Source organism: Xiphophorus hellerii, chromosome 12 (assembly GCF_003331165.1).
Source record: "Xiphophorus hellerii strain 12219 chromosome 12, Xiphophorus_hellerii-4.1, whole genome shotgun sequence".
Classification (NCBI taxonomy): Eukaryota; Metazoa; Chordata; class Actinopteri; order Cyprinodontiformes; family Poeciliidae; genus Xiphophorus; species Xiphophorus hellerii.
Window position 1 is genome coordinate 18,753,922 of NC_045683.1, and position 27,323 is coordinate 18,781,244.

Genomic DNA, 27,323 nt, shown 5'->3' on the forward strand with positions numbered 1-27,323 from the left:
AGATTTCAGTATAGATTCTAAGTTTTGAGTTGCAAAAAGATCAGTCTTATGTGAGTCAAAACCTGATAGATAATGCTGTGGATGGAGAACAGGAAGCAAACAGTGACTATGGAAATGATAGTCTTCAGAACTTTGATTCTAATCTGCTTATATTTTCATATGATTATTTTTTAATATGATTGGTTTTCATTGCAGATACTCACTCAGAAGTTAGATAAATGCTGCATCAGGTGATTTCCCAGTACAGTGGCACTGGATCCAGTCTGAGTACATACTTTAGTTAGAGGACCAAACAACTCCTCCTTTTCTAACTGGATTTTTTTTCTGTGCAATATGATTTTTCTTATTTCTGAATTCTGTTTTTGACTGAAATTATAGCAGAGGTAGAATATTTATGAATCTGATGAAGAACAGTAAGACTTGGCTACATGAAAATCAAACAATGGAGGAAGTTTACCTTCACAGCACTAGATGATTTTCAGCAAGGATAACAGCAGTATAAGAAATGATTTCAGTATATTTTGAATGTTTACCATTTAATGTTTTAATTTTTTTCTTCCTTTTAAAGAAATCCAGATTTATGTAAATATGTAGCTACAATCAAAAAGTAATACTAGTATGCTTCAGTTCCCCACTCAAACAGGTGCATATCAATTCTCAAAGAAAAACATTGTATAGATTAATATAACAGAGACCGGTGTTGTCATGCCTTTAATTCTGTTAATTATGATAATTTTCCACTTACAGCTTGTGAAAAAACATTTAAATTCTTTAAAGGTCTGAACCCATTGAGTGGGTTCAGACTCAATGGGTTGTGGTGGCTGATCCAGGTCTGAACTTGATGCTGTTTCACAGTTTCAGCTTGATGGACTTTGGCATTGTCATCAGGGAAGAAACATTTGAATTAATGGAATAACCTGGTAATTCGGTATCTTATATTTGTCAGTCGATATCATAATGTTACTGAACCTTCAAATGCAACAACCTCAGATCATAGTACAACACCCACAAGCTTGCACAGTAGACACTAAGCATGATGGGTGCATGACTTAATTTGCCTCTCTTCTTACTCTGACACAACCATTATTCTGGGAGAGAGTGAATCTGGACTTTCTTAAATCGCTGCAGAGTCTAATCTTTAGAATCTGGACTCTGAGTCTGTCATTAAATCTATCTATCTATCTATCTATCTATCTATCTATCTATCTATCTATCTATCTATCTATCTATCTATCTATCTATCTATCTATCTTTATGCTCCCTTGTAGTTTAAAGCCTTTTTCTCCAGTTAGCCTCACTGATTAGTGGTTTTTCTTGAGGCTACACAGCTGTTTGTTGCCAATTCTTTAAGTTCCCATCACATTATCCGTGTGGAAATGCTCTTACTTTCATTACATAGCATTGATGAGTTCTGCTGTTTCTTTAAATGCAATTGATGTCACCAAACATTTATAAGCGATCACCAATCACTGTCATTCCGAAATTTTTTCTACCACAATTATTTCTTAAAGAGGATGGTTCCTTATTGTCCCTCCAGTTTTTAAGAATGCATTACAGTTTTCACTCCGATTTTAGTTGTCTCTACAATCTCATTAGATGTTTATTCTGCTTGTTACTAAATGATTAGATCCTGAACAAAATTCTATTTTAGTCCAGGCAGTGGACTAAACAGGATGTGGAAGCAGATTTTCATCTACTATTCTTTCTAACTTTTCAATATCTCATGATCACTCTATCAGGCACACACATATTCCTGGAATGAGCCCTCCTTGGCGTTTAATAGCCAATGATGGGGAGCATAAGATGACCCAGCCTCCCCTCCTCCCCTCTTGGAAAAGCACAGCGCAGAGTTTCCAGTGAATCACTGTGAAGCAGACGGTTACCCATCTTAGCTGATCAGTTTCAACTGATAAGCACGTTTTCCCGATCGTTCACTTGTACTATGAGACAAAATAAAATAAAATAAATCTGTATTGTTCACATGTCTTGGTCTACCAGCGACAGCAGTGCCGGGGGTGTTGTGGAGGATTGTGGCATTGGAACAACCAGACTGTTATGACTCGAAATGTAACCAGAGAAATGTCTGCACTACGCCGTTCGCAGGGCGCACCCTTTGGTTATAACTGCTGGACTTTCCAAATGGCACGAGATTTTCAGCATTCTGATTATGATATATTTCGGGATCCTTTTTAAACAAGCATAAAAAAAACAACAATGTTTCATTGAATGTATTTTGCGCTGCTTGCATGCTCGGAGTGAAGTGCGATCGCCCAATAAAACAAGGACAACCTACAGAGGAGACCATTTGTGCCACATTAGTCTGACTAAGTGAGGAGCCGCTTCCTCTCCTGCACATGGTCAATTGGAGACTGTTCCCTCCTCCACAAGGTGTCTCATTCACTTTTTAAATGAGCTCCTCCTCTGTGACGAAATAACAGCGTGGCTTAGGCAAAATTGAACTTGTTTCTTGCCAACATTCACGGGATACCGTCGATGCGCTCAGATCCAGGATCACGCTGGAGTAGGACCGCGCATCATCTAAAGAGAGGAGTCAGGCTCACTGGTTAGAGGAAAAAGAGGTTTTACTGCCTCAACTTGGAGTGGACCTATCCAGGCACTGTTTTACGCACGCATGTGGTGCGCTGGGATTAGCTCGATCTAAGGATTTAGTAATCTATAAACAATTTTCTTTGTTCAATGGAATAAAATTAATTTAAACGTAAGTATTTCCCCCCACTTTTTAGACTATCCTGAAAACGTTGTATAAGAAACTGGGCTCCTCTTATCTCTGTAGATGCTTTTCTGAACATGTTACTTCGTATTGATAATGTAGTTCTGATAAAAGCAAATCAGTAAGCATAAGACAACTTATCATGTTACAAATGTACCCAGTGATGCGTACTGTCCTCGGATAACTTCTCTGTCCCGCTTATTAAGGATTTAATTTAAAATATCAAATCATCCACTTTCAGGGCTTTTTAAAAAATAAAAAAAAAATCATATCGTATTTTTCTTTTTTGTTCCACATTAAATAAGGTCTACCAATGAAAATGGAGCACTGGCAGTCTCACAATCAGTCCCTAAATAAATGATGTTGGCAGTCATGCCTGTCTTTCACAGTGAGGAGCATCCCTGCATAAGGGGCCACAGGCTTTAAAAATCTGTAAACAATTAAACCCCTCTGTGATGCTGCAGTAGGCTGCAGTAGGGGACCTCCTTTGAATTATTCTTATTAGGATTTTCTAGAAAACCAAGTTCAACCAGCTGAAACCCATTGTTTCAATAAGTATTATGACAAATATTGACATTTGTCAGAACCAGTAGCTTAAATAAAAAGCCACAGATTTTGTTTTTTCAGTTTAAGGTGACTTTCAGCCTTCTATCATGTTGTATTTACTGATGGTGGTGATTTAGTAGTGCTAATTGCCTTTCGATAGAGGGTTCCCACAGTTTTCAGCTCTTACTGATACCCGACCCCTTGTGTTTATACTGTGGGGTGCTAATGAGGGCAGGGGGTCTGCTGCTCCTGCCCTCCTGTCTCCAAAACTCCTGGTTTGACCTCACAGGAAGTTTTACCTCTCAGCTTCACCACCCACATGTTCAGTGAAAACATGAAATTCTGTCTGTATATAGCTACAACTTCTGACTAAAGACTAACAAAAGGGTTAGCTAGTGATGCTTTCCACATTCTCACCATATTAAAAAAAATGCCTTTTATGTAATACTATTTTTTATATACATATTTGTAGTATTAACTTATTTTTTTATCTAATATGATCAATCACTTTCACTGAAAATACTTATGACAAAAAACTCAATAACTCAGAAATTGTTTACTAATGTAACATTTTTCTTTTTTTTCCTCTTCAGATGATTCTAAATATTAAGCATATCCTGTGGTTATATTATCTGTGTGGTGCTGCATATACAACAAGTAAGTCCTCTTCTCTTACTCGTGGGCACTCTTCTGTTGACCCTTCCCTTGTTTTTTTCTGTCTGCTTTCTTCATGTATTTTGATCATGCATTCGCATAAAATCCCAATATTCTTCATCTTGTCTTTTTAAAGTGGACTCATTCATTTGTGTACCTACACACATGAAGCGTCAACATTAAACTGGCATGTGTTCAGTATGACAACTTTTATTATTATTTATTTTGGGAAAAGGAGATAGTTACATGAGTGCTCTGGTCTATACACTTGGTCAATTCAACACCCATATCATATTAGAAGGAGCCACTGGTTTGAAGACAGAACAGCTGCTAACATCACACATGCTAATATGGCATTCTATTAAAGCACACAAACTCATGCCTCTAGGGCTGCTTCACCAGTGTTTCCTAAGCATTCTCTACATTGTTCCTTGTGAATGCCAACTCCTTCTTTTCCTCCCCCTCAAAAACCTTCCAAAAAGAGAAAAAATGGTAATTTGGTTCCTCTCTGTAGAGCTTTGTGTGATACAGCCTACTGCTATTGATTTGTGTCTGGCATCTATTCCCACTTTTTAAAACACAAGACTTAAACATGAGTTCATGCGTGTTAACAATGGAATAAATGTGATTGCAGTTGTGCAATTTTGCATTGTTAGCAAAAATTTTAATGTAAGACATATGAATGAACTTTTGCTTTGATCTTCTGCACTATGAGTGGTTATGTCATGGTAGTTGAGGGATTACTGACCTAACGGTTCAATTCATAATGTGTGTTAAAAAAAACTATGAAGAGTTAAAATATATATTTGCAGCCAGACCCAGATTTAACATGATGTAAGACCCTGAATTGATACTAAAAAGTTTAAGTTTTCGAGAAATGTCTTCATCAGTACAAATACATTGTTAAGGCCACCAAACAGATTCTATGTGGCCAAATAACATGAACAAACAAAAAAAAAAATCACAAAACAAAGGATGAAATTAAAGATTTGTATAAAGTGGACTGTCCTTATACTTACCTTTCTTTAAGTTCAGGGTTAGGATTTAGAGAAGTGTTGTGTTTTTCAACCCTGGTCTTCAAGACGCACTGTCCTGCAGGTCTTAGATCTTTCCCTGCTTCAGCAAACATGATTTCAATTGGTGACTCCTTAACAGGCTTTTGGTGAACTACAATTATCCAGATCAGATTAGTTAAATCAGCTAAACATCTCTAAAGCATGCAGGGCAGTGTGCCTTGAGGACCAGGGTTGAAAAACACTGTTATGGAGGTAGGGCCATCAAATCTCCAGGAGTCCTGACTACTGCCCTGTTAAGCCACTGATAAAGTCTGGATTGGCCTGCAGTTGATTAGTCTCATGGCATCTTTATTTTAGCTGGTCCAACTTAGGTCAAAGGCAAAGAGGACTTATACTGTATTACAACAATTTCAGAATCTATAACATTAGTGGTTCATGTGAATACTATTTCATAAATACTTAGAACTTTATCAAGTCTGCATTCAGTGGGTATTAACAAGTAAGGCAATGAATCTTTACATGGCATATGAAGTATGTGCCCAATAAAAAAGGAATATGGTGTAAAAGGAAAATATTAAACAGTTAATAGTTAAACTGAACCCTCATACAAAATTGGAGATGACCATTTTAAAATATTTTCATAGTCAAAGTTTATGTTAATTTTATTTCTTGAACATTTAACCTGTCACTAAGTTTGCAGTGAGTGGTTATTACATAGAAACTGATGATTATCTACACAAGAAATTAAACTAGGAGGTGGTGTATCATCAGTAATCTTCCTTTGCAAAGTGTACATATGGAAGTAAAATGTGAAAAAGGCAAACATATTGTAGAAGTCACATTATTTTGTTGATTTACTACTTTAAGATAGTTTTACATCAAAGTTACTGTGACTGAAATAGTTTTGCATGTTCAGTCATCAGTCCTTGTTTCACACATAAAGATCATTGGTGATTGGTGAGTATTTCTTGTGCAAATATTTAGCATATTCTATGTACAAAAAATCACCCAGTACCAATATTGTCATGAAATACTGTTTGAACAAACCATAAGTACTTTTTGAGATTGTTTTAAGATAATAGAAGTTAGCTTTATCTTGACCTCTTTGCTAGCCATTAGCATGAGCCTGAAATAATCTGGATTAATCCTGAACAATGGAATTAAGAGAGATTACTTCAAGTAAAATGTTTACACATTCATACTTTTCAACTTTTCATTATTTTTTTAGATATCCTTTTAACATTGTCTGATGTTGTATTGGTTGTCATATTGACATCGTTCTAGTTTAGACTAATCTTAGTTTGTCCAAGAGGGGGCATTAGATGTCAAGAACTTACCAGAGGTCTAACATGAAATGATTTAGCCATGTGTCCTTGTTTTAGCAACATAGTTTAACTCCATTAAAACATTGTACATGCACTGCACTCAGTGGGGAATTTGTTCCCACACCCATCATTTTAAAGATGAGGTTGAACTTTCCAAGAGTCACTTTCAAAACATGATGCATGTTGTTTTTTCTTTTTTTTTTTATTAAGATGGGTGTAGTTGTCACACCCTTTCATTGCAACTGAGACAGTGTGTGTTGTCTTCTATGTTCAGAGGAAAGAGTAAACAGAATATAATAGGATGGGAAGTAAAAGGTACTAATAACTACATTAACTCTTTTGCCTTTTTTTGCCTTTCAGCATCCAACACATTATCAATAATCCAACCAATCTCTGGATCCCTCTCAGGGAAAGTAAATCTTCCCTGCTTCTTCTCCACAATCCCAACATCAGCGCCAGTCATAGGTACAAATAGAACAGCCAATTATGGCAAAGATTACTTACGAATCAAATGGACCAAAATAAAAGGACAGGAAAAGTCTACAGTGTTGGTGATGCAAAATGGGGTCATCAAGATGAACCCCATCTACAGGAACCGTGTGTCAGTGCCCAGTCACCCTGAGGATGTCGGTGACGCCTCCTTGACTATGGTCAAGCTGCGAGCTAGTGATGCTGGGACTTACAGTTGTGAAGCCACATACGGCATTGAAGATACGCATGATATTGTTAACCTTGATGTCAGTGGTAAGCTATTTATAGTTTCCTTGTTTTCGTGTTATGGAATTAGATGATTTAGATGAAAACCAAAATTTGCAGAAGTGAATTACTAAAAAAAAGGTTAATAAGAGAGAAATTGAATACAAGTGGTGATAGAAATGTAAACAGGATGGGAGAGCAATGCTTTGATAGATGCAGCTACCTAGTAGTTAGAGAGAGGTAACTACAACTTTAAGTTGTTCTTGCTTCAGAGAGAATGCCCTCATTAAAAAAGATTTAAGAGACATTTATGAGTTAGTTTGTGATGAATTCCCTATAAAATTTGTTAAGGTTTGTGGTTGTGAAAAAAAGTGGAATATTCAGTATTTTACTTTATGGCTTTCTCTGTTTAAACCCAGTCAACAAAGATTTAATATGGGCAAACTTCCATATGTTGTATACAAACTTTGGTGCACATTTCATGGGTGTCTTGTCATTACCTTGTGTCACCCCACCCCCCTCCAACACTGACAGTATTACCAAACAAACAGTGTATTTCACTACTGTGAAATACATGTGTTAATGCAGGTCACATGATAACATATCTTCACCTTGTTCAGTTGTTTTAATTTTATAGGCTTTTAGAAAATTAATGTGGGTGATACTGTATAACTTTTGTGGACGCATGGGTGGGGAGAAACTGGGATAGTTTTGGTTTACAATCTGCCTGACCTCTTTTCCAACAATTTGCAATGTTAATTGACACCATCAATCAAATCTGAAGCATCTGTTTACCGTCCACAAATATGGGGATTTCAGGGCCATGGCATCACATGCAGTTATCTTGTTCATTTGTGGTGAACAGTGTGAGTATTTCACATATCCTCTCGGCTTATTGCAAACCTCCTTGTTTCCAAAGACGCTAAGAGACTCATTTTTTTTACCCTCAGAGAGTGTTTTACAAGACACTTGCCAAAATTTACCACCCTGGATTTATGCTAACGAATTGCAGATGACTATCTTCAACTGTGTATACAATATTTGATTGTCTCTCATCTTTGAATGGTGCTTACTTTTTGTAACTTATTTGTTGCCAGGTGTTGTTTTTCACTATCGAGCAAGCCCCAGCAGGTACACCTTAAGTTATGAGAAAGCTGTCCAAACTTGCAAAGATATTGGAGCAAGCATAGCTACCTATTCCCAACTGAAAGCAGCTTATGAAGATGGATTTGACCAGTGTGATGCTGGCTGGATTGCTGACCAGACAGTGAGGTCAGCTTTATCACTCAACACTACTGTTGATACACATAATGAACATATGTATATACAGCAAATGTAAAAAATGTGCACATTACGACATTATGATTTTTAATACTAAGCCTTTTTCTATAGATACCCAATTACCAGACCAAGAGACGGCTGCCTTGGAAACCTTAAGATGACACCTGGTGTTAGGACATACGGAGTTAGAAACCCTTCAGAGACCTACTGATGTATACTGTTACGTCGATAAACTTGACGGTAAGCTATTGGGGACAGTTTTGAGAGCGTGAGTTTAAAAAGGCTTCAGCTAAAACTCTTATTGTACCACGATTACCATCGTTGTAATTGTACCACGTAATCCTTGTTTTTTACACAATTTTCTGCACAAATAAGCTTCACATTTTGTAAAAGGAAGATTGCAGAGAAGCTTCTAATAACTTCACATGAAAGAATGGCTTTAGTGGTTTTTTAAAAGTTCCCCACAAAAATATGATAATTAGATTTTTAACTGTCTTTGGCACTGCTCAGCAATTTTTTCTCTCTCTTCATCAACTAGTTTAGTCTGTTACTGTTCTTGGATTAAATTGCACTACAGTATTTTACTGTGATTAATGTCCCTGTTGTCAAATATAAATTCCAATCACCTCTCGGCATTTGCTCTTCTATCTGGGATTTGTTCAGGGCAATATTTTGAGCTGCATGGTATTTAATATTACTTAATGAAGGTTTGCAAACAGATATTAAACAAATAGAGGTAACATACTAGGTCTTCAGTTTAAGCTGCTGAAGACATATGCTACACTGTAAATAATAAACCAGAACCCTTCTTTATTAGCATGTGATCATTGTTGATAATGACTGTAGAATACTGCCAAAAACGCATGCTGTATTACCCAGAGATTGTAGTTTCTGTTCCACATTTAACCAGACTTGTGTGACACACCAGTTTGATTATAAGTGAAACAATGCAATTACTCCTTATCGTGAAACTAAGCCCCAAATCAGCATTTTTTTTACTGACAAACTGTCTAAATAGGTTATTTAGGATTCTATCTCTATGCCTCTGTGTGATTTTTAACATTTTCTTGTATGTGTAGTTCTGCATTATTTTGCCTAAACCGTCTCACTGCTGGCCTCATTTGGTCGAACGTCCGGACTAGATAAAGCTGTATACAAGTACAGTCCATGCTTTGCTTTTATAAAGTCTTCATTATTTTTTCTTTCTTTCAGGTGAAGTCTTTTATGCTCCTGCGGCGGGTAAGCTAACTTTTTTAGAGGCCGCTGAGGAGTGCAAAAAACACAAAGCTGTCTTGGCGTCCACTGGCCAACTCCACGCTGCTTGGAGAATGGGACTGGACAGATGTGACTATGGCTGGCTCTCTGACGGGAGTGTACGACACCCTGTTGTGCATCCTAGGATTCCATGTGGCGGAGGCCTAATGGGTGTCAGGACACTGTATCGCTACAGAAATCAGACCTGCTTTCCAGAACCTTCCATGAAGTTTGGAGCTTACTGCTTTAGAGGTAAAAACTATTTTTGCTTGAATTCTTGAAATTTAAACTGAATGTGCAGTGCATGTTTTTTGACAGAATAATCAAATTTTTAGCACTGAAGCAAACGTTCATATAGCATGGAAAATTATCTCAGAAAAAACATTCAATCTTTCCCCCTTTTGCTTATTTTGCTGGGTTCATGCTCTTTGTTATAAAACACCAAGTACTAGAAAATATGAATAATTAATTTCTTTTCAAAGTTAAGAGAGCAGTTTAAAGTTGCAGTGTGTATGTAATATTTGTTAAAACTGTCACTATGTTGTGACAATATAACATGAGACAGATAATCTGTGAAAAGATCAAACTTTATCACTTCCTCCCTGAGTTATGCTAAGACCTGCCTCCAGGCTCTGATTGGTTGGTTCTAGTTAGCAATGGGCGCACCGGGAGAAGGCAGAGGATGCATTTTTTTCTTATTATCTGTTTCATACTATTCTGTCATGACATAGTGAGATTTTCAACAAATATGTAAAAATATATATAATTAAAGTTACATACTGCAGCTTCAAGACAATTAAAACGCTTTTTCTACATAACAAAGCAAAAAGTACAAGCAGACATGATTTTCTTTTTTTTAATGTACAATTAATACAAGCCAATTAAGATGAAGGTTATTGATAAAAATTTATATTTAGGACCTGAATACATTTACTCTGAAATTGGTGTAGTGCACACTCCCAACATCTGAAATTCCTGGTGAAATATTTTCAGAAAGTATGAGCATATAGCACATCCAAGCAAAACCAAAGCCTGACTGCTGTGAATTCACGTCCTTCTTTTATTCATTTGCAAATTTCTTCACTTTGTTTTTCACAATGCATGCAGCCATTGTACACATTTTGAAATGCAAGTCTGGGTAAAATGTTTACCTATTTATTATTACTATTATTGTCTTATTATTTATTTGTTATACTTTTGCCATCCTTGCCTGGCATTCAAGTGTTTCAGGAACTACATCAGAAAGCCAGGTTGATTAATTTCTAATAAGCATTGTGCTGCTTGTTGTAGATGCTAGTGGGGTCAATGGACTACAATTACATAAAGAACTTTTCTTCTAATTGACAAAAAATGACTGATATTTCTCAGGAGTTTGAGGTCAATGAACTGTCGTTTAAATTTATTATGCTTCATTACTTCCAGTTGTCCTAATTAAGGTTTATTTTTCATTTAAAAAGTCCACATGTGTAAATGATATCTAAATTAAATAAATATTAATTTAACTGTAATTTTAGTCATAATAAATGAAACCCAACTGTTTAACTTGAAAATGTTCAGGTTAAACTAGTTATGTCACAGGGGACCTAGGTTTACACAGAGATTATCATGAGAATAGAAGCAAATGCAGAATTGGATCTTTACTAAAAATCACATTAATAATGGCCCTTTATGGTACGCTAAATGATATCAGAATGATAAAAACCCTAAAATTGTGATAGTTTCAAAATTTCTAGGGTAGCACCCACAGATAGATAATAGAAGTAACTTAGAAAGGGCAGTAAAAGTGCCCAGTGCTGCAGCCTTTTTAGACACGCCAACCGACCCTCCCCTTGCAGCTTTCATCTCTAATTTCCATTGTCAGTTTTGGTTCTGTCATTCTCACTTGTAGTTATCTGAGTAGACATTTGGATAATGGACAAAAACTACTGCTGGACTTCTAAATTCAGTCATCCTTGGTGACCTTTGACATGGCCTTTCCATCTTCACAAATGAAAGGCTGGACAGATAAGCTGACCACTGCCTGGTCATTTAATGCCTCTTGGGCCATGCTGACTCTCGCAGTGATAAGTCTTCATGGAGTTCAGAGGGCACACAAACATGCCACACTCACCTCCTGCTCTGTGTGTCATGTCAGCTCTCTCACCCAAGTTGTATTTACACCTTAGTGCAAGTGAGCTTTAAGTGCCACTTTTTGGCGGATCTCTGTCCTATCTGTCTTTACAGCCTGCAATACAGTCTCTGTAGGAAAATATTATCTAACCCAATGTCACTTAAACTACAGAAAAACACATAGGAGGGGGCGCTAGATGCAGTGAGAAAATGTAATGGTTATTTGCTAAGTAGACTTTGGATTCCCCTGAAAGAAACAAGGGTCTCTATAACAGCAACAGTTGAAATGGATTTGTGATATAATGCAATATTTCTGAGAGCAGACCCTCATTTTCCTGTAATGGAAAATGTGTCTCACTCCTTATGTCACATATGCTGTAGTTTCATGAGCAAAGGGCTGATGCATAATGGTCAACAGCTGCCTTTTATGCAGTCTGTCAGTGCAACTAAGGGTGGCTTTAGATTGGTTTTTATTAGTATGAGTAAATGCAAGAGACTGGAAGTACAGAGGAGCAGGAATCAAGAGGACCCTTTTGAAAATAATTTATGAACTAAATGACTTATTAAAATGCTTATGTTTAACTTATCTGATATGGTATTTGCTGCTCTACACTCAGCCAAAGAAAATGAAAGCAGTCATATATGACAGCTAGATTATAGTAACAGAACCAACAGAGGATGGCAAAGATGAAGAAACAGTAGTAAAACCACAAGACGTGATCCCTTCAACTATACATACAGCTTAATTCCTCTGTTACGCACATTGTGGCCCTTTTAGGCAAATCTGGAAATGTTTGGAGAAACTTTCAAAGTGCACATATGAAAAAGACTGTTTGAATAATTACCTATTTTTCCACGAATATCCTGTTGTCATGTCATTCAAGACCATGAAAGCTGATTAAAAGTTCAAACTTAATGTCTTGAGTTATTAGCTCTGTATCCTTAGAAAAAAATGGCTACTTATGACTGGTTGGAAATTGCAGTAAGAGTTAACAGAGGAAGTCATCTTCACTGAAGTTTCTAGCAAACATTAGAAGTTGTGAACGCATATGTTAGCTGTTGCTGTTATTTACTTTTTGTTTCCCAACAATTGAAATGGTATTACAGCAACACTAGGAACTTAATCTTGCTACACCACTCTACAAAATAAATACAGTTTCACACATTTTCAATGTGAAGTATTTACTTTGTGCATGAAAAAGGCTTATTTGGTGCACATTTCAGTCACACAAACTCAAATCACATCAATGCTACATTTGCAGGACATCAAAGTCTGAAAAATCTCTTACAATTGTTAGTCATCAAATTCCAATGCAAATTCTCAATACATTTTTTTACTGGTTTTCCAAAAGTTTTAATACTTTTTTTACATTTTTTGTGTTTTTTATTGTCTACTCTATAGGAGGGAGAGACACAATCAACCAGACTTTCCTTGTGGATGTATCTGTACAAGAAGTCATTACTACCACCACCACCACCAGATCCACCACTGTTTCCACCACATCATTCGACACAACAGCAGAGGCAGAGAAGTCTTCAGACTATGATCCCACATATGTTACATCAATGTTCTCTGTCAGTATGTCTCCTCCTCAGCCCACTCCCCCAGACCAAGATGCTCAATTAATCACAACAGTTGCACCAACAATTATAGAGGATCCTGATGATAACGATAGTATAAGCGACATAGACATAAATTACTCTAACAGCTTTGGTACTGTTGGACCTGTTCCTTCCCATGGTGAAGAGATCACTGAAATTCACATGACGAAAGAGACCACTGGTTCCACAGCATCCTTTGAAGATCCAGATTCCCACTCGGTGATTGAGATCAGCACAATCAAACCTGATGTACTTCTACTAGATGACTCTTTAAATACAGCAGGCAGGTTTGCAGAGGGGAAGACAGAGAAAACTATTGTGACTCATAGGATGATCACAGATATTTCCTCTAAAATCACAGATGCTCCTACAGAATCTACTGAAATGACCAGGAAAGGAGCATTTATTTCCTCTGAATCAACACCATTCATCACAGCTCCTGGTTTCCAGTTAACAACACCAGGAGATTATGAAGATGGGACTATAATTGATAATTTTCTCCAGGCTACTCCACCATTCCAGCCATTCCCACAGATCATAGATCAAACTGCCATGGAAACATCAACCCCAACTACAAGTGGCACTACCTCTAGGTATAACACTGTGCCAGAAGATGAGATAAGCACCACAGAAATAACAGAGACCCTTGACATTGAAAGGCAAACAATACAAAAAACACAGGAAGCAGATTCTCTTGCTACACCTGGTGATCCAGATGTAGCTTCCAGGTTCCCGGTTGAGAGCCGAGTGTTTACTGAAGAAGTGGCATTGTCAACAACTGAACACACCCTCAGTGAGTCCAGCAGTCGGAGAACAGAACATACTGCAGAAACTCCGACAGAGGTTGACACTTTGGGAAGCAGTGGGGCAGAGAGATTTACATTCTCTTCTACGACATCAGCTGTAACCAGCACGCTCAAAATCACACCTTCAGTGGTCACGGAGGCACAGATTCAGAATATTTCAGGTAAGATTAGCATTTTCTTACATTTTTAAACAGAGGACAAATAAGGAGGGAGATGTAACAAAAGGGATGTAATACAATGTGTGCGTGTGCCAAGGTTGTTTTTGGTTTGAATATGGTCTTCTGCATAGATTATTTCTTTCCTCCAGTGGAATTGAGTGTATCATTTGAGACAAGCGCCACAGAAATAACAGAAATATTTGCAGTTACTTTCTTGAACAAATGCAGTTTGTATTCATGGTAATGCATTTTCTGTAGGTGATTTGTTTCCTATGTTGTTTTGGCACATGATAGTATTCATAATGACTAGGCCCCTCTTTTGCTGCCGAATTAGTTCTGACCAGTTGAGAAAAATAGCATGCAACATCTAGGGTTCCCTGTGGGTTCTGGTACTGGCTTTAGAGCAATAGATTCTTTGGACCTTGTGAATTGTTGTGTGGAGTCTTTGTGGATGGAATTGTTTCCCAAGGATGTCATTACAGCTTATCAAATGATAAGATGCAATAATTTGATAAGATCTTCTGACTTTGGAGTTATTTGCAGAGTCCCCTGCCATGTTCTTTTGAGGGCTGTCTTGCCATGCACTGCACCTGGTCCCTAAAAAGTAGTTTTCAGTACTTTGTAGTTTTTTTTTCCTATCACTATGGGTTTCTACATCTTCTCTTGTGGCATTCATTGGTACCATACAGGCAGAAAAGAAACAAAAAGCCACTGACAAATGCAGTTTATATTTAAGCCCTTGTTTTATAAAATATAACATCAACATAAATAAAACTTACAGTAGAGGATAGGCTTGCCTTAATTAGGCACAATGACTTACACTTCAAACTAAAACATGTATGACTTCAACATTATGAAAATCATAATAATAGTAACTATTATTATATATGACTTTTACATTATGAAAGTCTTAATGTGACTTACTATACATTTCACAAGAATAATGTGACTTTCATTCTATTCTATGAAAGTCACATTATGACTCATAGTTGTACATGTGAAAGAATGCAGGTTTATTTTGTGTTGTTTAACTACTTCTATGCATTTACATTATTCCCCTAACTGAGTGTGACCATCTGACTGACAGCCAACCTGGCAATAACTAAAGTGTGTTGGCAGTCTACCGCCTTAAGCACAGTAAACACAGACGCCTGTCTTCATCTTAGACTGGACACCACCTCATAAGGTGATGTCATCACTAACTCACAGTCCCTGCCCTTTTTGTCAGGACAGCTGGAGGCTGCCTGACCAAAGGAAGTGATTATAGCTACTTTTACTGCTCATGTGATTGACTGAGACTTTCTGGGTCTCATTCTGCCTTCCCAGTGTGTATGGGAAAAACATGCAGAAAAATTTGTGGTGACATTGAAAAGTTTGTCTGCATTGTAACAAAATAAAATCTCATTTGGGTTTAAAGAAAATCACTTCACTAATTTTTTATGGGCGTAAAAACATCACTTAGCAAATTTGTTGTGTGGCTCCAGATTATTGTGTTATAGTGAACTTTACGCTTGTGTTTTAGATTAATTGATGACAGCTAAATACACTGTTTACCAAGTGTTTTAGTTATTGCGACTTCTTAAATTATTGATCATCTATGTGTCAAAGAAAAAATTTACAGAATATTTCACAAAATCCCAAATAGTACATTCAGACTGTGTTTAAAGTTCTGTTTTAAATTGGCTGTTCTCACCTTGATAAACTGATTTTTACACATTTTGTGGAAAACACCAGAAATTTTGAACATGCATGTATTCCAACCCTCATATTTTCTGTTGCTAGACCTACTCTACAGATTGAAGTCTGCATTGTAAAGTATGTATTTAAATAATTCTGAGGATTAAAAATATTAGAATCAATAAATGCACATTTATTTTCAAACAATAGTTATATTATTACTCAAAACCTAAAAAGCATTACAATACCTGCAGAGACAAAGGACATAGTATCCGAAGCCCTGCTTTTCTTTGTATAATGTGTCTTCTGGAGGTGAGTGTGGAAAAAGCAAGAGATTACTCAGCTATTTATAGTCTTATAAAAATTACAAGGAGGATGGAGAAAAATAATCCAAATAGACTACTAAAATTAACTGTCATCTATATTACTTTCTCATCTACATTGTCAGTGCCTGATTGCTTGTCTTTACATTCTATTTTAATTAATTTGTTCTTTTCTGCAATAAAATAAAAATTACAGGACTTGTTTTTCACACATTCCTGAAGAGGATCTAATTTTAAACAACCTGTTTGTTGGGTCACTTTTTCCCTCAAATTGAGGAATAGAGGAAATTGAGGAATTGAGGAAATTGAAGAATTTTACTCAAAAACAATATTTCTATGCTATAGTGAACTTTGCTATGGAAGAATTTATGTAAATAGTTGACTACATCTCTTGGCTTTTTAATAATAGCATTTCCACATTCAATGAAAGTAGGCTGCACTGGAATTTTTCTAAGCACACAATTTAGAGTTTTCCACAGTTGTTTGTGATCATTTTTTGTCCTTTCTAATTGCTGTGCAAAATGCTGCTTCTTTTTCTTTTTGTGAGAATTTGGTATTTAAAACAAAATCTTTCAAATTAAGTGGATGGGAAATAAGACTATATAGATAAATCCCAGAAGACTCAAAAATTGATTGGCTATCACCTCCTATCTACATTATGCAAAGCATCAATTTTACTTGGATGTTATTCTGAGGAATGTAATTTGCGCTGTCAGTATAATTGACTTAGTTGTAAATGTAACTGACAGTCTGTGATATTCTGGGGTTGGAAAGAACAGGCAGAGGAAATGTGGAGACGAAATCTTTTAATGGTGGAACGCAGGAACAGAACAGCTACTACAGTACAGTTTTTCTGGCTAACCCAATCTAATAAGTTGGCCTGTTAAGAACTATACCTAGAACAAGTATATCTGTATTTCTACCACTAGAGGCAACAAACCACTCTATTACACAGTCATTACTCTCTTGAACCAGTTTTATTTTATTTTATTTTCTTTTGTAAGTTGGTGGCATGCAGGCATCTGCTTGTTTAAGTGTAGAACAAGTATGTGTTTGAGTGGGTCAGTAAGGCCAGGAAATTGCTTAAGTTCCCAGGCGTGACCTTCTTTGTAACAGGTGTCTTTCAACATGGTTGAAAAGCTACAGGTGTTCTCATTTACAACTGATAATCTTTCTACACTGTCATTTGAGGAAAACAGAGATGAGGCAGTGGGACTGAAGGCATAGACAGCAAGAAAATAAGGAGAGTGATGGAGGAAAGAGTTGTAAAAGTCATGTGTATTAATGGATTTGTGCATTTGTAAATCTGGTAGCAACTGATAGGCAATTCATGGAAAGTTGGACTGTACTACTAGACTTATTCATAGCTCTAGTTCTCTTTAAGTTGCTCATTCAATAGATTTAGTTTAAAAACTTTAAGTTAAAGTTTTTATTTTCTTGCATAGTGTTGATGACTTATGTTTTAGTTTATGTCCTTTGTGTTTTGGAGGATGTGTAGTCTTCCCATCCAGAAAATGTTATTTGGTATTGAAGACATACAGTACAGACCAAAAGTTTGGACACAACTGTGTGTCCAAACTTTTGGTCTGTATTCAATACAGACCAAAGGTTTGGACACACTTTCTCATTGAATTCAATGAGAAGTTGTGTCCAAACTTTTGGTCTGTACTGTATACCTTTGTAGTCACTGTGCTGTTGGTGAAGGATACCATTGCTGTAAAGCAGTGGTCTCAAACTGCTGTCCTCAAGGCTGAGAGTCCTGCAACACATAGATGTCATTCTCTACAAAGCTCTAATAACCTAATATTGGAGCAGGGTGTGCTGAATGTTACAGAGATCTAAAAGGTGTAGGTCACTGGCTCTTCACAACCACACTTTGAGACCTATTGCAACTTTAACAACAGGAATGTGGGTAAATGTGTCACTTTGTAGACATGTATTTCCCACCAAATAAATGTAACCAAACTGTTTTAGTTTTAAATATGCTACTAAAAGTGACATGTTTATTTGAAGAAATTTAAGCATAAAACCATATTTAAGCATTAAAATAAAAACAATAAAAAACTATATGAGATTGTTGTGCTATCTTCTATAATGGCAAATGCATTTTAATAAGCCTCTTTTGCATTTTCAGAAAGTAGAACTTCTGGTGAAAACATCACTAAGTCTACTGAGACACCCATCACTAAAACCACGTCTGGCTCTTCTGCTTTCAATATTCTGTCCGTCTCGACATCAAGAAAAGCCGAAACAAGTGACACTTCAAAAACAGATGTTTCTTCAGCTTCAGCGCTCCAGAGCACAGAGGAACCAACATCAATGTCATCTGAAACATATCAGACTCTTGCTACAGTGAAGTTGCAGGAAACGTCAGCAGTTCCAGAGGAAAGTTCAAAATCTCCAATTACAAGAGAAGATAGGACAAGTAAACCAACAAGTGAAATGTCTAGCAGAGACATTGCATCTTCTACTGGCTCATCATTGTTCAGCACTGAGAAGACAACAAATCTTCTACCTAAGGATGACGACAGTGATCAAACAGGTCAGACAACGACACCTTCACTTTCCACAGTAACAGGCAGAACAGAAAGTTCTTCTGCCGCTTCTCCAGTAGATACAGACTATACTAGAGGCCAAACCATTGACATGTCCACACCAGTCTCGACTGTTGCAGGGTTATCGTCATCTGACATCGTCAACGAGACAACACGATCGCCTGAAGCTATGACGATTCAAATAAGCACAGAACCCGAAACCTCTGGAGAAGGCTCTGCTGCTTTTGCTGACAAGTCAGTTGTGACCATTGCCACCGCATTCCCAACATCTGCTGTCTCTGATGGTAAACCCATGAGCCCATCAACGCTTTCTTCGATTATTCCATCTGTCTCATCATCCACAACTCTGCATGATGAGTATGAAGAAATGAGTACAAGGTTTACAACTGTCGAGTCCATTGATGTACTCAGTGAATCAAGTATTCAACCTGACACAGCTTCAAAGCTCATTGTCACAGATCCAGAAAGTGCTGGACAAACACATTCTAATGTTACTGATGAGTCAATGAAGACAACAGCAGTTTATACAACAATAGGCACAAAGTCAGCTTCAGTCTCAGAATCATACACATCTGAAACAAGTGATGTGTCAAAAACTGCTGTTACGCCAGCCGTCTTACTCCGTAGCACAGCAAAACCAACATTGGAATCTACTGAAACAGAACAAACTTTTACCACATCCCATTCTCAAGCAAAATCTGAAACTTCATTTGACACGTCAAGCTCAGCCATGACTGATGGAAGGAGCACAAATCCATATACTAGTGGATACCCTGAAGAAATGTCCAGCAAACACATGGCATCTCCAACAGGTTCCTCGTTAATCAGTCCAGAAACCACAACAGCAGAACAAATTGATAGCTTTTCAACAGAACAAAGAACTCTCCCCTCAGTTTCATCCTTTACTGAAAAGCCAGAGAAAAGTGTTGGTCCTACTACAGAAGATATGGACGGTTCAGGAACTCTGAGTACAGACTTGTTCACATCATCTATAACCGTTATTGGTGGATCTTCCAGTCTCTACAGTATTGACACAACAACAGTAACAACATCTCCTGAATCAGAGTCTGCCTCTGTGAGAACAGAACAAGGTACTTCTGGTGAAAACATCACTAAGTCTACTGAGACACCCATCACTAAAACCACGTCTGGCTCTTCTGCTTTCAATATTCTGTCCGTCTCGACATCAAGAAAAGCCGAAACAAGTGACACTTCAAAAACAGATGTTTCTTCAGCTTCAGCGCTCCAGAGCACAGAGGAACCAACATCAATGTCATCTGAAACATATCAGACTCTTGCTACAGTGAAGTTGCAGGAAACGTCAGCAGTTCCAGAGGAAAGTTCAAAATCTCCAATTACAAGAGAAGATAGGACAAGTAAACCAACAAGTGAAATGTCTAGCAGAGACATTGCATCTTCTACTGGCTCATCATTGTTCAGCACTGAGAAGACAACAAATCTTCTACCTAAGGATGACGACAGTGATCAAACAGGTCAGACAACGACACCTTCACTTTCCACAGTAACAGGCAGAACAGAAAGTTCTTCTGCCGCTTCTCCAGTAGATACAGACTATACTAGAGGCCAAACCATTGACATGTCCACACCAGTCTCGACTGTTGCAGGGTTATCGTCATCTGATATCGTCAACGAGACAACACGATCGCCTGAAGCTATGACGATTCAAATAAGCACAGAACCCGAAACCTCTGGAGAAGGCTCTGCTGCTTTTGCTGACAAGTCAGTTGTGACCATTGCCACCGCATTCCCAACATCTGCTGTCTCTGATGGTAAACCCATGAGCCCATCAACGCTTTCTTCGATTATTCCATCTGTCTCATCATCCACAACTCTGCATGATGAGTATGAAGAAATGAGTACAAGGTTTACAACTGTCGAGTCCATTGATGTACTCAGTGAATCAAGTATTCAACCTGACACAGCTTCAAAGCTCATTGTCACAGATCCAGAAAGTGCTGGACAAACACATTCTAATGTTACTGATGAGTCAATGAAGACAACAGCAGTTTATACAACAATAGGCACAAAGTCAGCTTCAGTCTCAGAATCATACACATCTGAAACAAGTGATGTGTCAAAAACTGCTGTTACGCCAGCCGTCTTACTCCGTAGCACAGCAAAACCAACATTGGAATCTACTGAAACAGAACAAACTTTTACCACATCCCATTCTCAAGCAAAATCTGAAACTTCATTTGACACGTCAAGCTCAGCCATGACTGATGGAAGGAGCACAAATCCATATACTAGTGGATACCCTGAAGAAATGTCCAGCAAACACATGGCATCTCCAACAGGTTCCTCGTTAATCAGTCCAGAGACCACAACAGCAGAACAAATTGATAGCTTTTCAACAGAACAAAGAACTCTCCCCTCAGTTTCATCCTTTACTGAAAAGCCAGAGAAAAGTGTTGGTCCTACTACAGAAGATATGGACGGTTCAGGAACTCTGAGTACAGACTTGTTCACATCATCTATAACCGTTATTGGTGGATCTTCCAGTCTCTACAGTATTGACACAACAACAGTAACAACATCTCCTGAATCAGAGTCTGCCTCTGTGAGAACAGAACAAGGTACTTCTGGTGAAAACATCACTAAGTCTACTGAGACACCCATCACTAAAACCACGTCTGGCTCTTCTGCTTTCAATATTCTGTCCGTCTCGACATCAAGAAAAGCCGAAACAAGTGACACTTCAAAAACAGATGTTTCTTCAGCTTCAGCGCTCCAGAGCACAGAGGAACCAACATCAATGTCATCTGAAACATATCAGACTCTTGCTACAGTGAAGTTGCAGGAAACGTCAGCAGTTCCAGAGGAAAGTTCAAAATCTCCAATTACAAGAGAAGATAGGACAAGTAAACCAACAAGTGAAATGTCTAGCAGAGACATTGCATCTTCTACTGGCTCATCATTGTTCAGCACTGAGAAGACAACAAATCTTCTACCTAAGGATGACGACAGTGTTCAAACAGGTCAGACAACGACACCTTCACTTTCCACAGTAACAGGCAGAACAGAAAGTTCTTCTGCCGCTTCTCCAGTAGATACAGACTATACTAGAGGCCAAACCATTGACATGTCCACACCAGTCTCGACTGTTGCAGGGTTATCGTCATCTGACATCGTCAACGAGACAACACGATCGCCTGAAGCTATGACGATTCAAATAAGCACAGAACCCGAAACCTCTGGAGAAGGCTCTGCTGCTTTTGCTGACAAGTCAGTTGTGACCATTGCCACCGCATTCCCAACATCTGCTGTCTCTGATGGTAAACCCATGAGCCCATCAACGCTTTCTTCGATTATTCCATCTGTCTCATCATCCACAACTCTGCATGATGAGTATGAAGAAATGAGTACAAGGTTTACAACTGTCGAGTCCATTGATGTACTCAGTGAATCAAGTATTCAACCTGACACAGCTTCAAAGCTCATTGTCACAGATCCAGAAAGTGCTGGACAAACACATTCTAATGTTACTGATGAGTCAATGAAGACAACAGCAGTTTATACAACAATAGGCACAAAGTCAGCTTCAGTCTCAGAATCATACACATCTGAAACAAGTGATGTGTCAAAAACTGCTGTTACGCCAGCCGACTTACTCCGTAGCACAGCAAAACCAACATTGGAATCTACTGAAACAGAACAAACTTTTATCACATCCCATTCTCAAGCAAAATCTGAAACTTCATTTGAAACATCAAGTTCTGCCATTACAGATAGAAGGAGCACAAATCCATATACTAGTGGATACCCTGAAGAAATGTCCAGCAAACACATGGCATCTCCAACAGGTTCCTCGTTAATCAGTCCAGAAACCACAACAGCAGAACAAATTGATAGCTTTTCAACAGAACAAAGAACTCTCCCATTTATTTCATCATTTGAAGTCACTACAAGATTGTCCACTAATGAACCTAACTTTTCTTTTACCAGTGAAGAGGTGATATCACCAGAAACTGATGACTTCAATAAGGTGGAGTATTCAGCCTTCGAAGGATCTGCAGACATAGATGACACAATGCTTGAAATGCAAACAGAAGCTCAGCAACCCTTTGTCGAAATATCTTCCCTAGCAATCTCTGCAGCAAGCTTATCAGATGCAAAGCATACCGAACTCACCACAAAATCTCACAATGATTATTTTGTTGCAACAGATGAGGCTGAAACAGATGAGACTGAAAGTCAATCTTTAACAAGTCTTTCTGGTACACAACCTGCCAAAAAAATTTTCTCCTCCACTCTAGCCCCACAGATGACAAACAGAGAGACTAATTTTGCTGATCCGAGCATTGGAAATGGTTTTTTTGATGCCAACCCTAGTGAGTCAACATTTCAATCAGTGTCTAATTCTACTTTTAATCCCAAATCAATATTTGATTTGAAACATTCCCACATCCCTGATGCTACTGGCTCTGTCACATTTACCCTTCCTCCCTCAACATTAGTTTTAGAATTGGCCACATCTTCTAGCACTGTGACTGAGAAACCAGTTGAGTTTTCTTTGAGCAGCACTGTTCATTCAGTTTCCTCAATGTCAGTGTATAAGGAAAAAGATAGTTCAGGTCATAGCTCAACAACTCTTGAAAGCTTATCTCAAGGAAATACACTTCCTCCTGTACAGGCATCTAGTATAACACAACTAACAACTCACAAATCAAGATCAGATTCAGGCTTTACTTTAACAGATAATAGAAGTATAGGTGACCAAACCTTTGATATACTTACATCAAGCCCAAACAATGCCACGTTTAGAGACATGTCAGATGAAACAGAAACCCTTGTTTCAATTAAAACAACATTTGGTGAGCAGATTTCCAAAAAAGGGGTTGAACATTTCTCAAATACAGAAAACCCCCTCAGTTTTGAACCAATAAAACATCCAGATACAAGAACAAAAAGTCCAGATAAAGATGGAGTGGCAATAGAAGAGGAAGCAACACAATCGTCTCATAAAACAGAGTATGTTATAAATGATCACACAGTTAATAGTTCTAGCAGTGACACTAATATAAAATATATCCTATCAAAATCCACACCATCTCCTGGTATTAGATATCATAGTAACAAAGAACAACAGGTTGTGATTGTTATGCCAAGTCACGACAAAACTGAGACCGGACAAACTAAACAAATGCCTACTATGATCTTGCATGCATCTGAACCATCAAGCAGTGCATCCATTCTATTCACAGAGGATACAAAAGATGAAGATAAACTTTTTTCTGGAGTCACATATAATTTGAGGCAAGAAAGTTCCACCTCCAAAGTCATCACAAAAGATAATATATTCATTAATTTTGATACTACATCTGCAGTTTCCTCCTCTCCATTTTACCCAACTATCCGGACAGAGGAAGTTGGAGTTGATTCAGCAATTACAATAACACAAGAGATGAACTTAAGAGAAGAACCGGAAGGCTCAGGGGCTGTCAATGCTCCTTTTTTTACTCCTTCACCAGTAACTACAGATTCAGTTTCAGTCACTGACCTGTCAAGGTCTTTTTTGTTATCATCAACTCAAGCTACTACTGAGTCAACATATTCAAGTTCTAAAGAAAGCCTTGGTGGACATACAGCCCAAACTACTACTTTTTCTGCTGGAAATGATCAAAACAGATCAATGACTTCATCAACAAAAACTAAAGTATCTTCAGTAACTGGAGTTTCAAGTAAACTTGTTTCCTCTAACCCTTCTCTCAAAGAAATTTCAGCTTCAGCTTCATCTGACTATATAATTAAATTCCACTCAACTGTTTCACCTGTAGTAACACCTCAGAAGTCATTTGAACAAGTGAGATCAGAGATCACAAACACATACCACCCACAACCAGAGAATTTCTCTGAAGAATTATCACAAGCCACAATTTACCCTATGTCCACAACTCATGAAAAACTTCTGGTTGAAGAATCAACCAGTTATCATCCTGGTAATTATTCTGTGAGTCAGGTTGATTATGGTTTGGCAAGTCATGTGACAGCTCTCCCAAAACAAATTTCTGATGCAAACGTTGGAAAACAAACATCCCCACAGAGTAGCTTTTACCCTGACAATGATCATCATGCCCCAGTCAGTGGTGCAGGAAACCAAAAACTTCTTCACTCTGTTTCTCAGTACAATGAAACCTCAGAATCAAACACTAGTGAAGTGGATATTTCCACACTGTCCAAAGCATCTACAAGTGAGTCTTCCCAGACTGTATTCAAGGCAACTGCTACAACAATATCAAGTATCCATGGAGAATTAACAACATCAACACAGTCACCAAACCAGGTAGAATTAGGTACATCTTTAGCCACACAACCTTCATCCTTTTCTGAGGAAGAAGAAAAACACGACAGGAAAACATCAACATTTCCATTCCTTAATGAAAGAGATCCAGCAATAGAAGAAGGAACAACCCCCTCTGTCCAAATAAGACTGGATGTGGGCCACACAGTTGTTGGCGAGACAGTGGACATTTCTGGTACCTTTAATTCAATTTTTTCTATCAATACAGTATTTATGCTCATAGAACTTTGCCTAAGTCTTTATAATTTTTACTCAACAGGAATGTATTCATGTAAGGAGAACATTTGTCTGAATGGAGGATCTTGCTTCAAGAGTGGCAGCATCTATTCATGTAGCTGTTCTCCGGGTTACACTGGTCATCAGTGTGAAACGGGTATGACATTGATCAATACTAGAAATTTTCTACCACATAAACTGTACAATTTTACTCTTGTTTTGACTGTGTTGTTCCACAGACATTGATGAGTGCCAGTCAAATCCATGCCGTAATGGAGGCACATGTGTTGATGGGCTGGCTTCCTTTACATGCGTGTGTCTCCCAAGCTACTCTGGGCTTTACTGTGAGAAAGGTAAGTTCACTTTGTATTGGTTTTCTCCTTCCTAACAAAGTCAGTTTATTAGAAATGCAACTTCCTCATATTGTTGTGTATATTGAGGTTTTTATGACATGATGGATTAATTAATTTTTGAACAGCTTCTTTATATGGTCATATTTTGGGACTTACAATAAACTATGTATGATCCTAATACCATATGAACAAACCAGAAATTAAGTTAGTCTAATTCTAGATCTACCACTGATCGATGGTAAACGATGCCGACTCATGTTTTGTTGTGTATGATATTTGCCATTCTATAACCTCCCTTCGGTGTCAGATAGTTGATATTGTTTGCATTTGCTACTACAGAAACTGAGGTTGTTAAGAGAGAAAAAAAGTCTCAATTTCAACTCAGAAATATACCTACAGGTCAAGGCTGAAGAAAAATTTTAAATGCTTGCCAAAAGACAGCCGCATTACTGTTATTTAGGACTGAAAATAATCCTGTTTTGCTGTGCATTCAAGATCAATTCGAACAGTACAGGCTTTTGAATTTAGATAAAAAGATCATGAAAAAAAAATCATATCCTTAAGCTTAGCTTTTTATCCCCATATAAAGGATTGCTTATGAAGCTATTTGTTTGGCAGTTAGTAATTTTGAATCATGAGATTAAGGAGTCTTAAAAATGCATGCAACAAATTCCACATTATTTCTCTGAAAATTCCACATTACATTTAATTTCAATTGCAGCCAGTTGACTAACATTACTATAAACCTTAATTTAACCAGAATAAATTAAGAATAAACAATGAACGATGTCCAGGCTGACGTTATTTTTTTGAGTCTTATAGCCATGTTTACACTCAATAGAACAATATGAGTATTCACTGCTTGTTTAAGGCCACTTTTACAGCCAGATCTACTTGGTCCCATTTAAACAAACTGAAGTTATTTCCTTTAATAGTGTGATTTAGGTAGATGTGATATGAATTATGCTGTGGATCAAACAATCTAAAACTGGTCACCTGAACGTGGACCCTGGTTCACTTGTGCTTGAACACTGATGCTGTTTGTTTCCTTTTAGTGCAGTTACCAGTCAACCAAGGATAGTGAAAGTGAGCCAAAGGGATGAGCAGACTTTGCTCTTATATTTTATAATCATGTGTGATCTGGAAAATGTTTTAAATCTTTCACAGCATCTGTGTTACCCAGGATTATGTCATAGTATGTCTTTTTTTTTGGCTAGAACTATAATATCTCATTTCGGATATCTAAAATGCAATTTGAAATTAGAGATAGATGTATTGTTTTGATTAAATGTTAAAATGCCTTGCCACAGTAGCTTGAAATTTATTCAGTCCAGCATCTTCCAAAAGTTTCCCAGATTTTAACTACATGAAATCATCAAGCAGTTTTGTCTAATTTTAAGAGTGACCCACATCAGATAAACTTGATGTTTTATTTATTTTTTTTACTTAATCCTCCTTTAGTCCCCAACCCTCACATACAGAATTTGTTGAGTAAAAGTGCCTTAAGAAACTTAAGGCCTAACAGTAAATGTTCAAAGAGCTTTTAATATTTAAAATATAGAAGTTTGCCGAGCCATTGCTAAGTTCAGGCAAAGGTATGATGTGCACAGATTTTACTCATCATGTTTTGCTCATCATATTTTCTTCCCTTCCTTTTTCTCTGTGTTCTTGCAAGATTACCATAACTGTTCAATAACAC

The 27,323-nt window shown here is 37.5% G+C and overlaps 1 protein-coding gene across 1 annotated transcript in view; it reads left to right on the forward strand.

Moving 5' to 3' along the window:
- Positions 1-3,870: 3,870 nt before the first annotated feature.
- vcana (versican a) overlaps positions 3,871-27,323 on the forward strand; it is a 31,820-nt gene continuing 8,367 nt past the window's right edge. Inside the window, 11 exon segments of the mRNA XM_032579512.1 lie at positions 3,871-3,934; positions 6,633-7,016; positions 8,066-8,240; positions 8,361-8,457; positions 8,459-8,489; positions 9,462-9,755; positions 13,015-14,181; positions 18,313-23,111; positions 23,505-25,230; positions 25,315-25,428; positions 25,511-25,624. Coding sequence (XP_032435403.1) covers positions 3,871-3,934; positions 6,633-7,016; positions 8,066-8,240; positions 8,361-8,457; positions 8,459-8,489; positions 9,462-9,755; positions 13,015-14,181; positions 18,313-23,111; positions 23,505-25,230; positions 25,315-25,428; positions 25,511-25,624 — 8,965 coding nt within the window.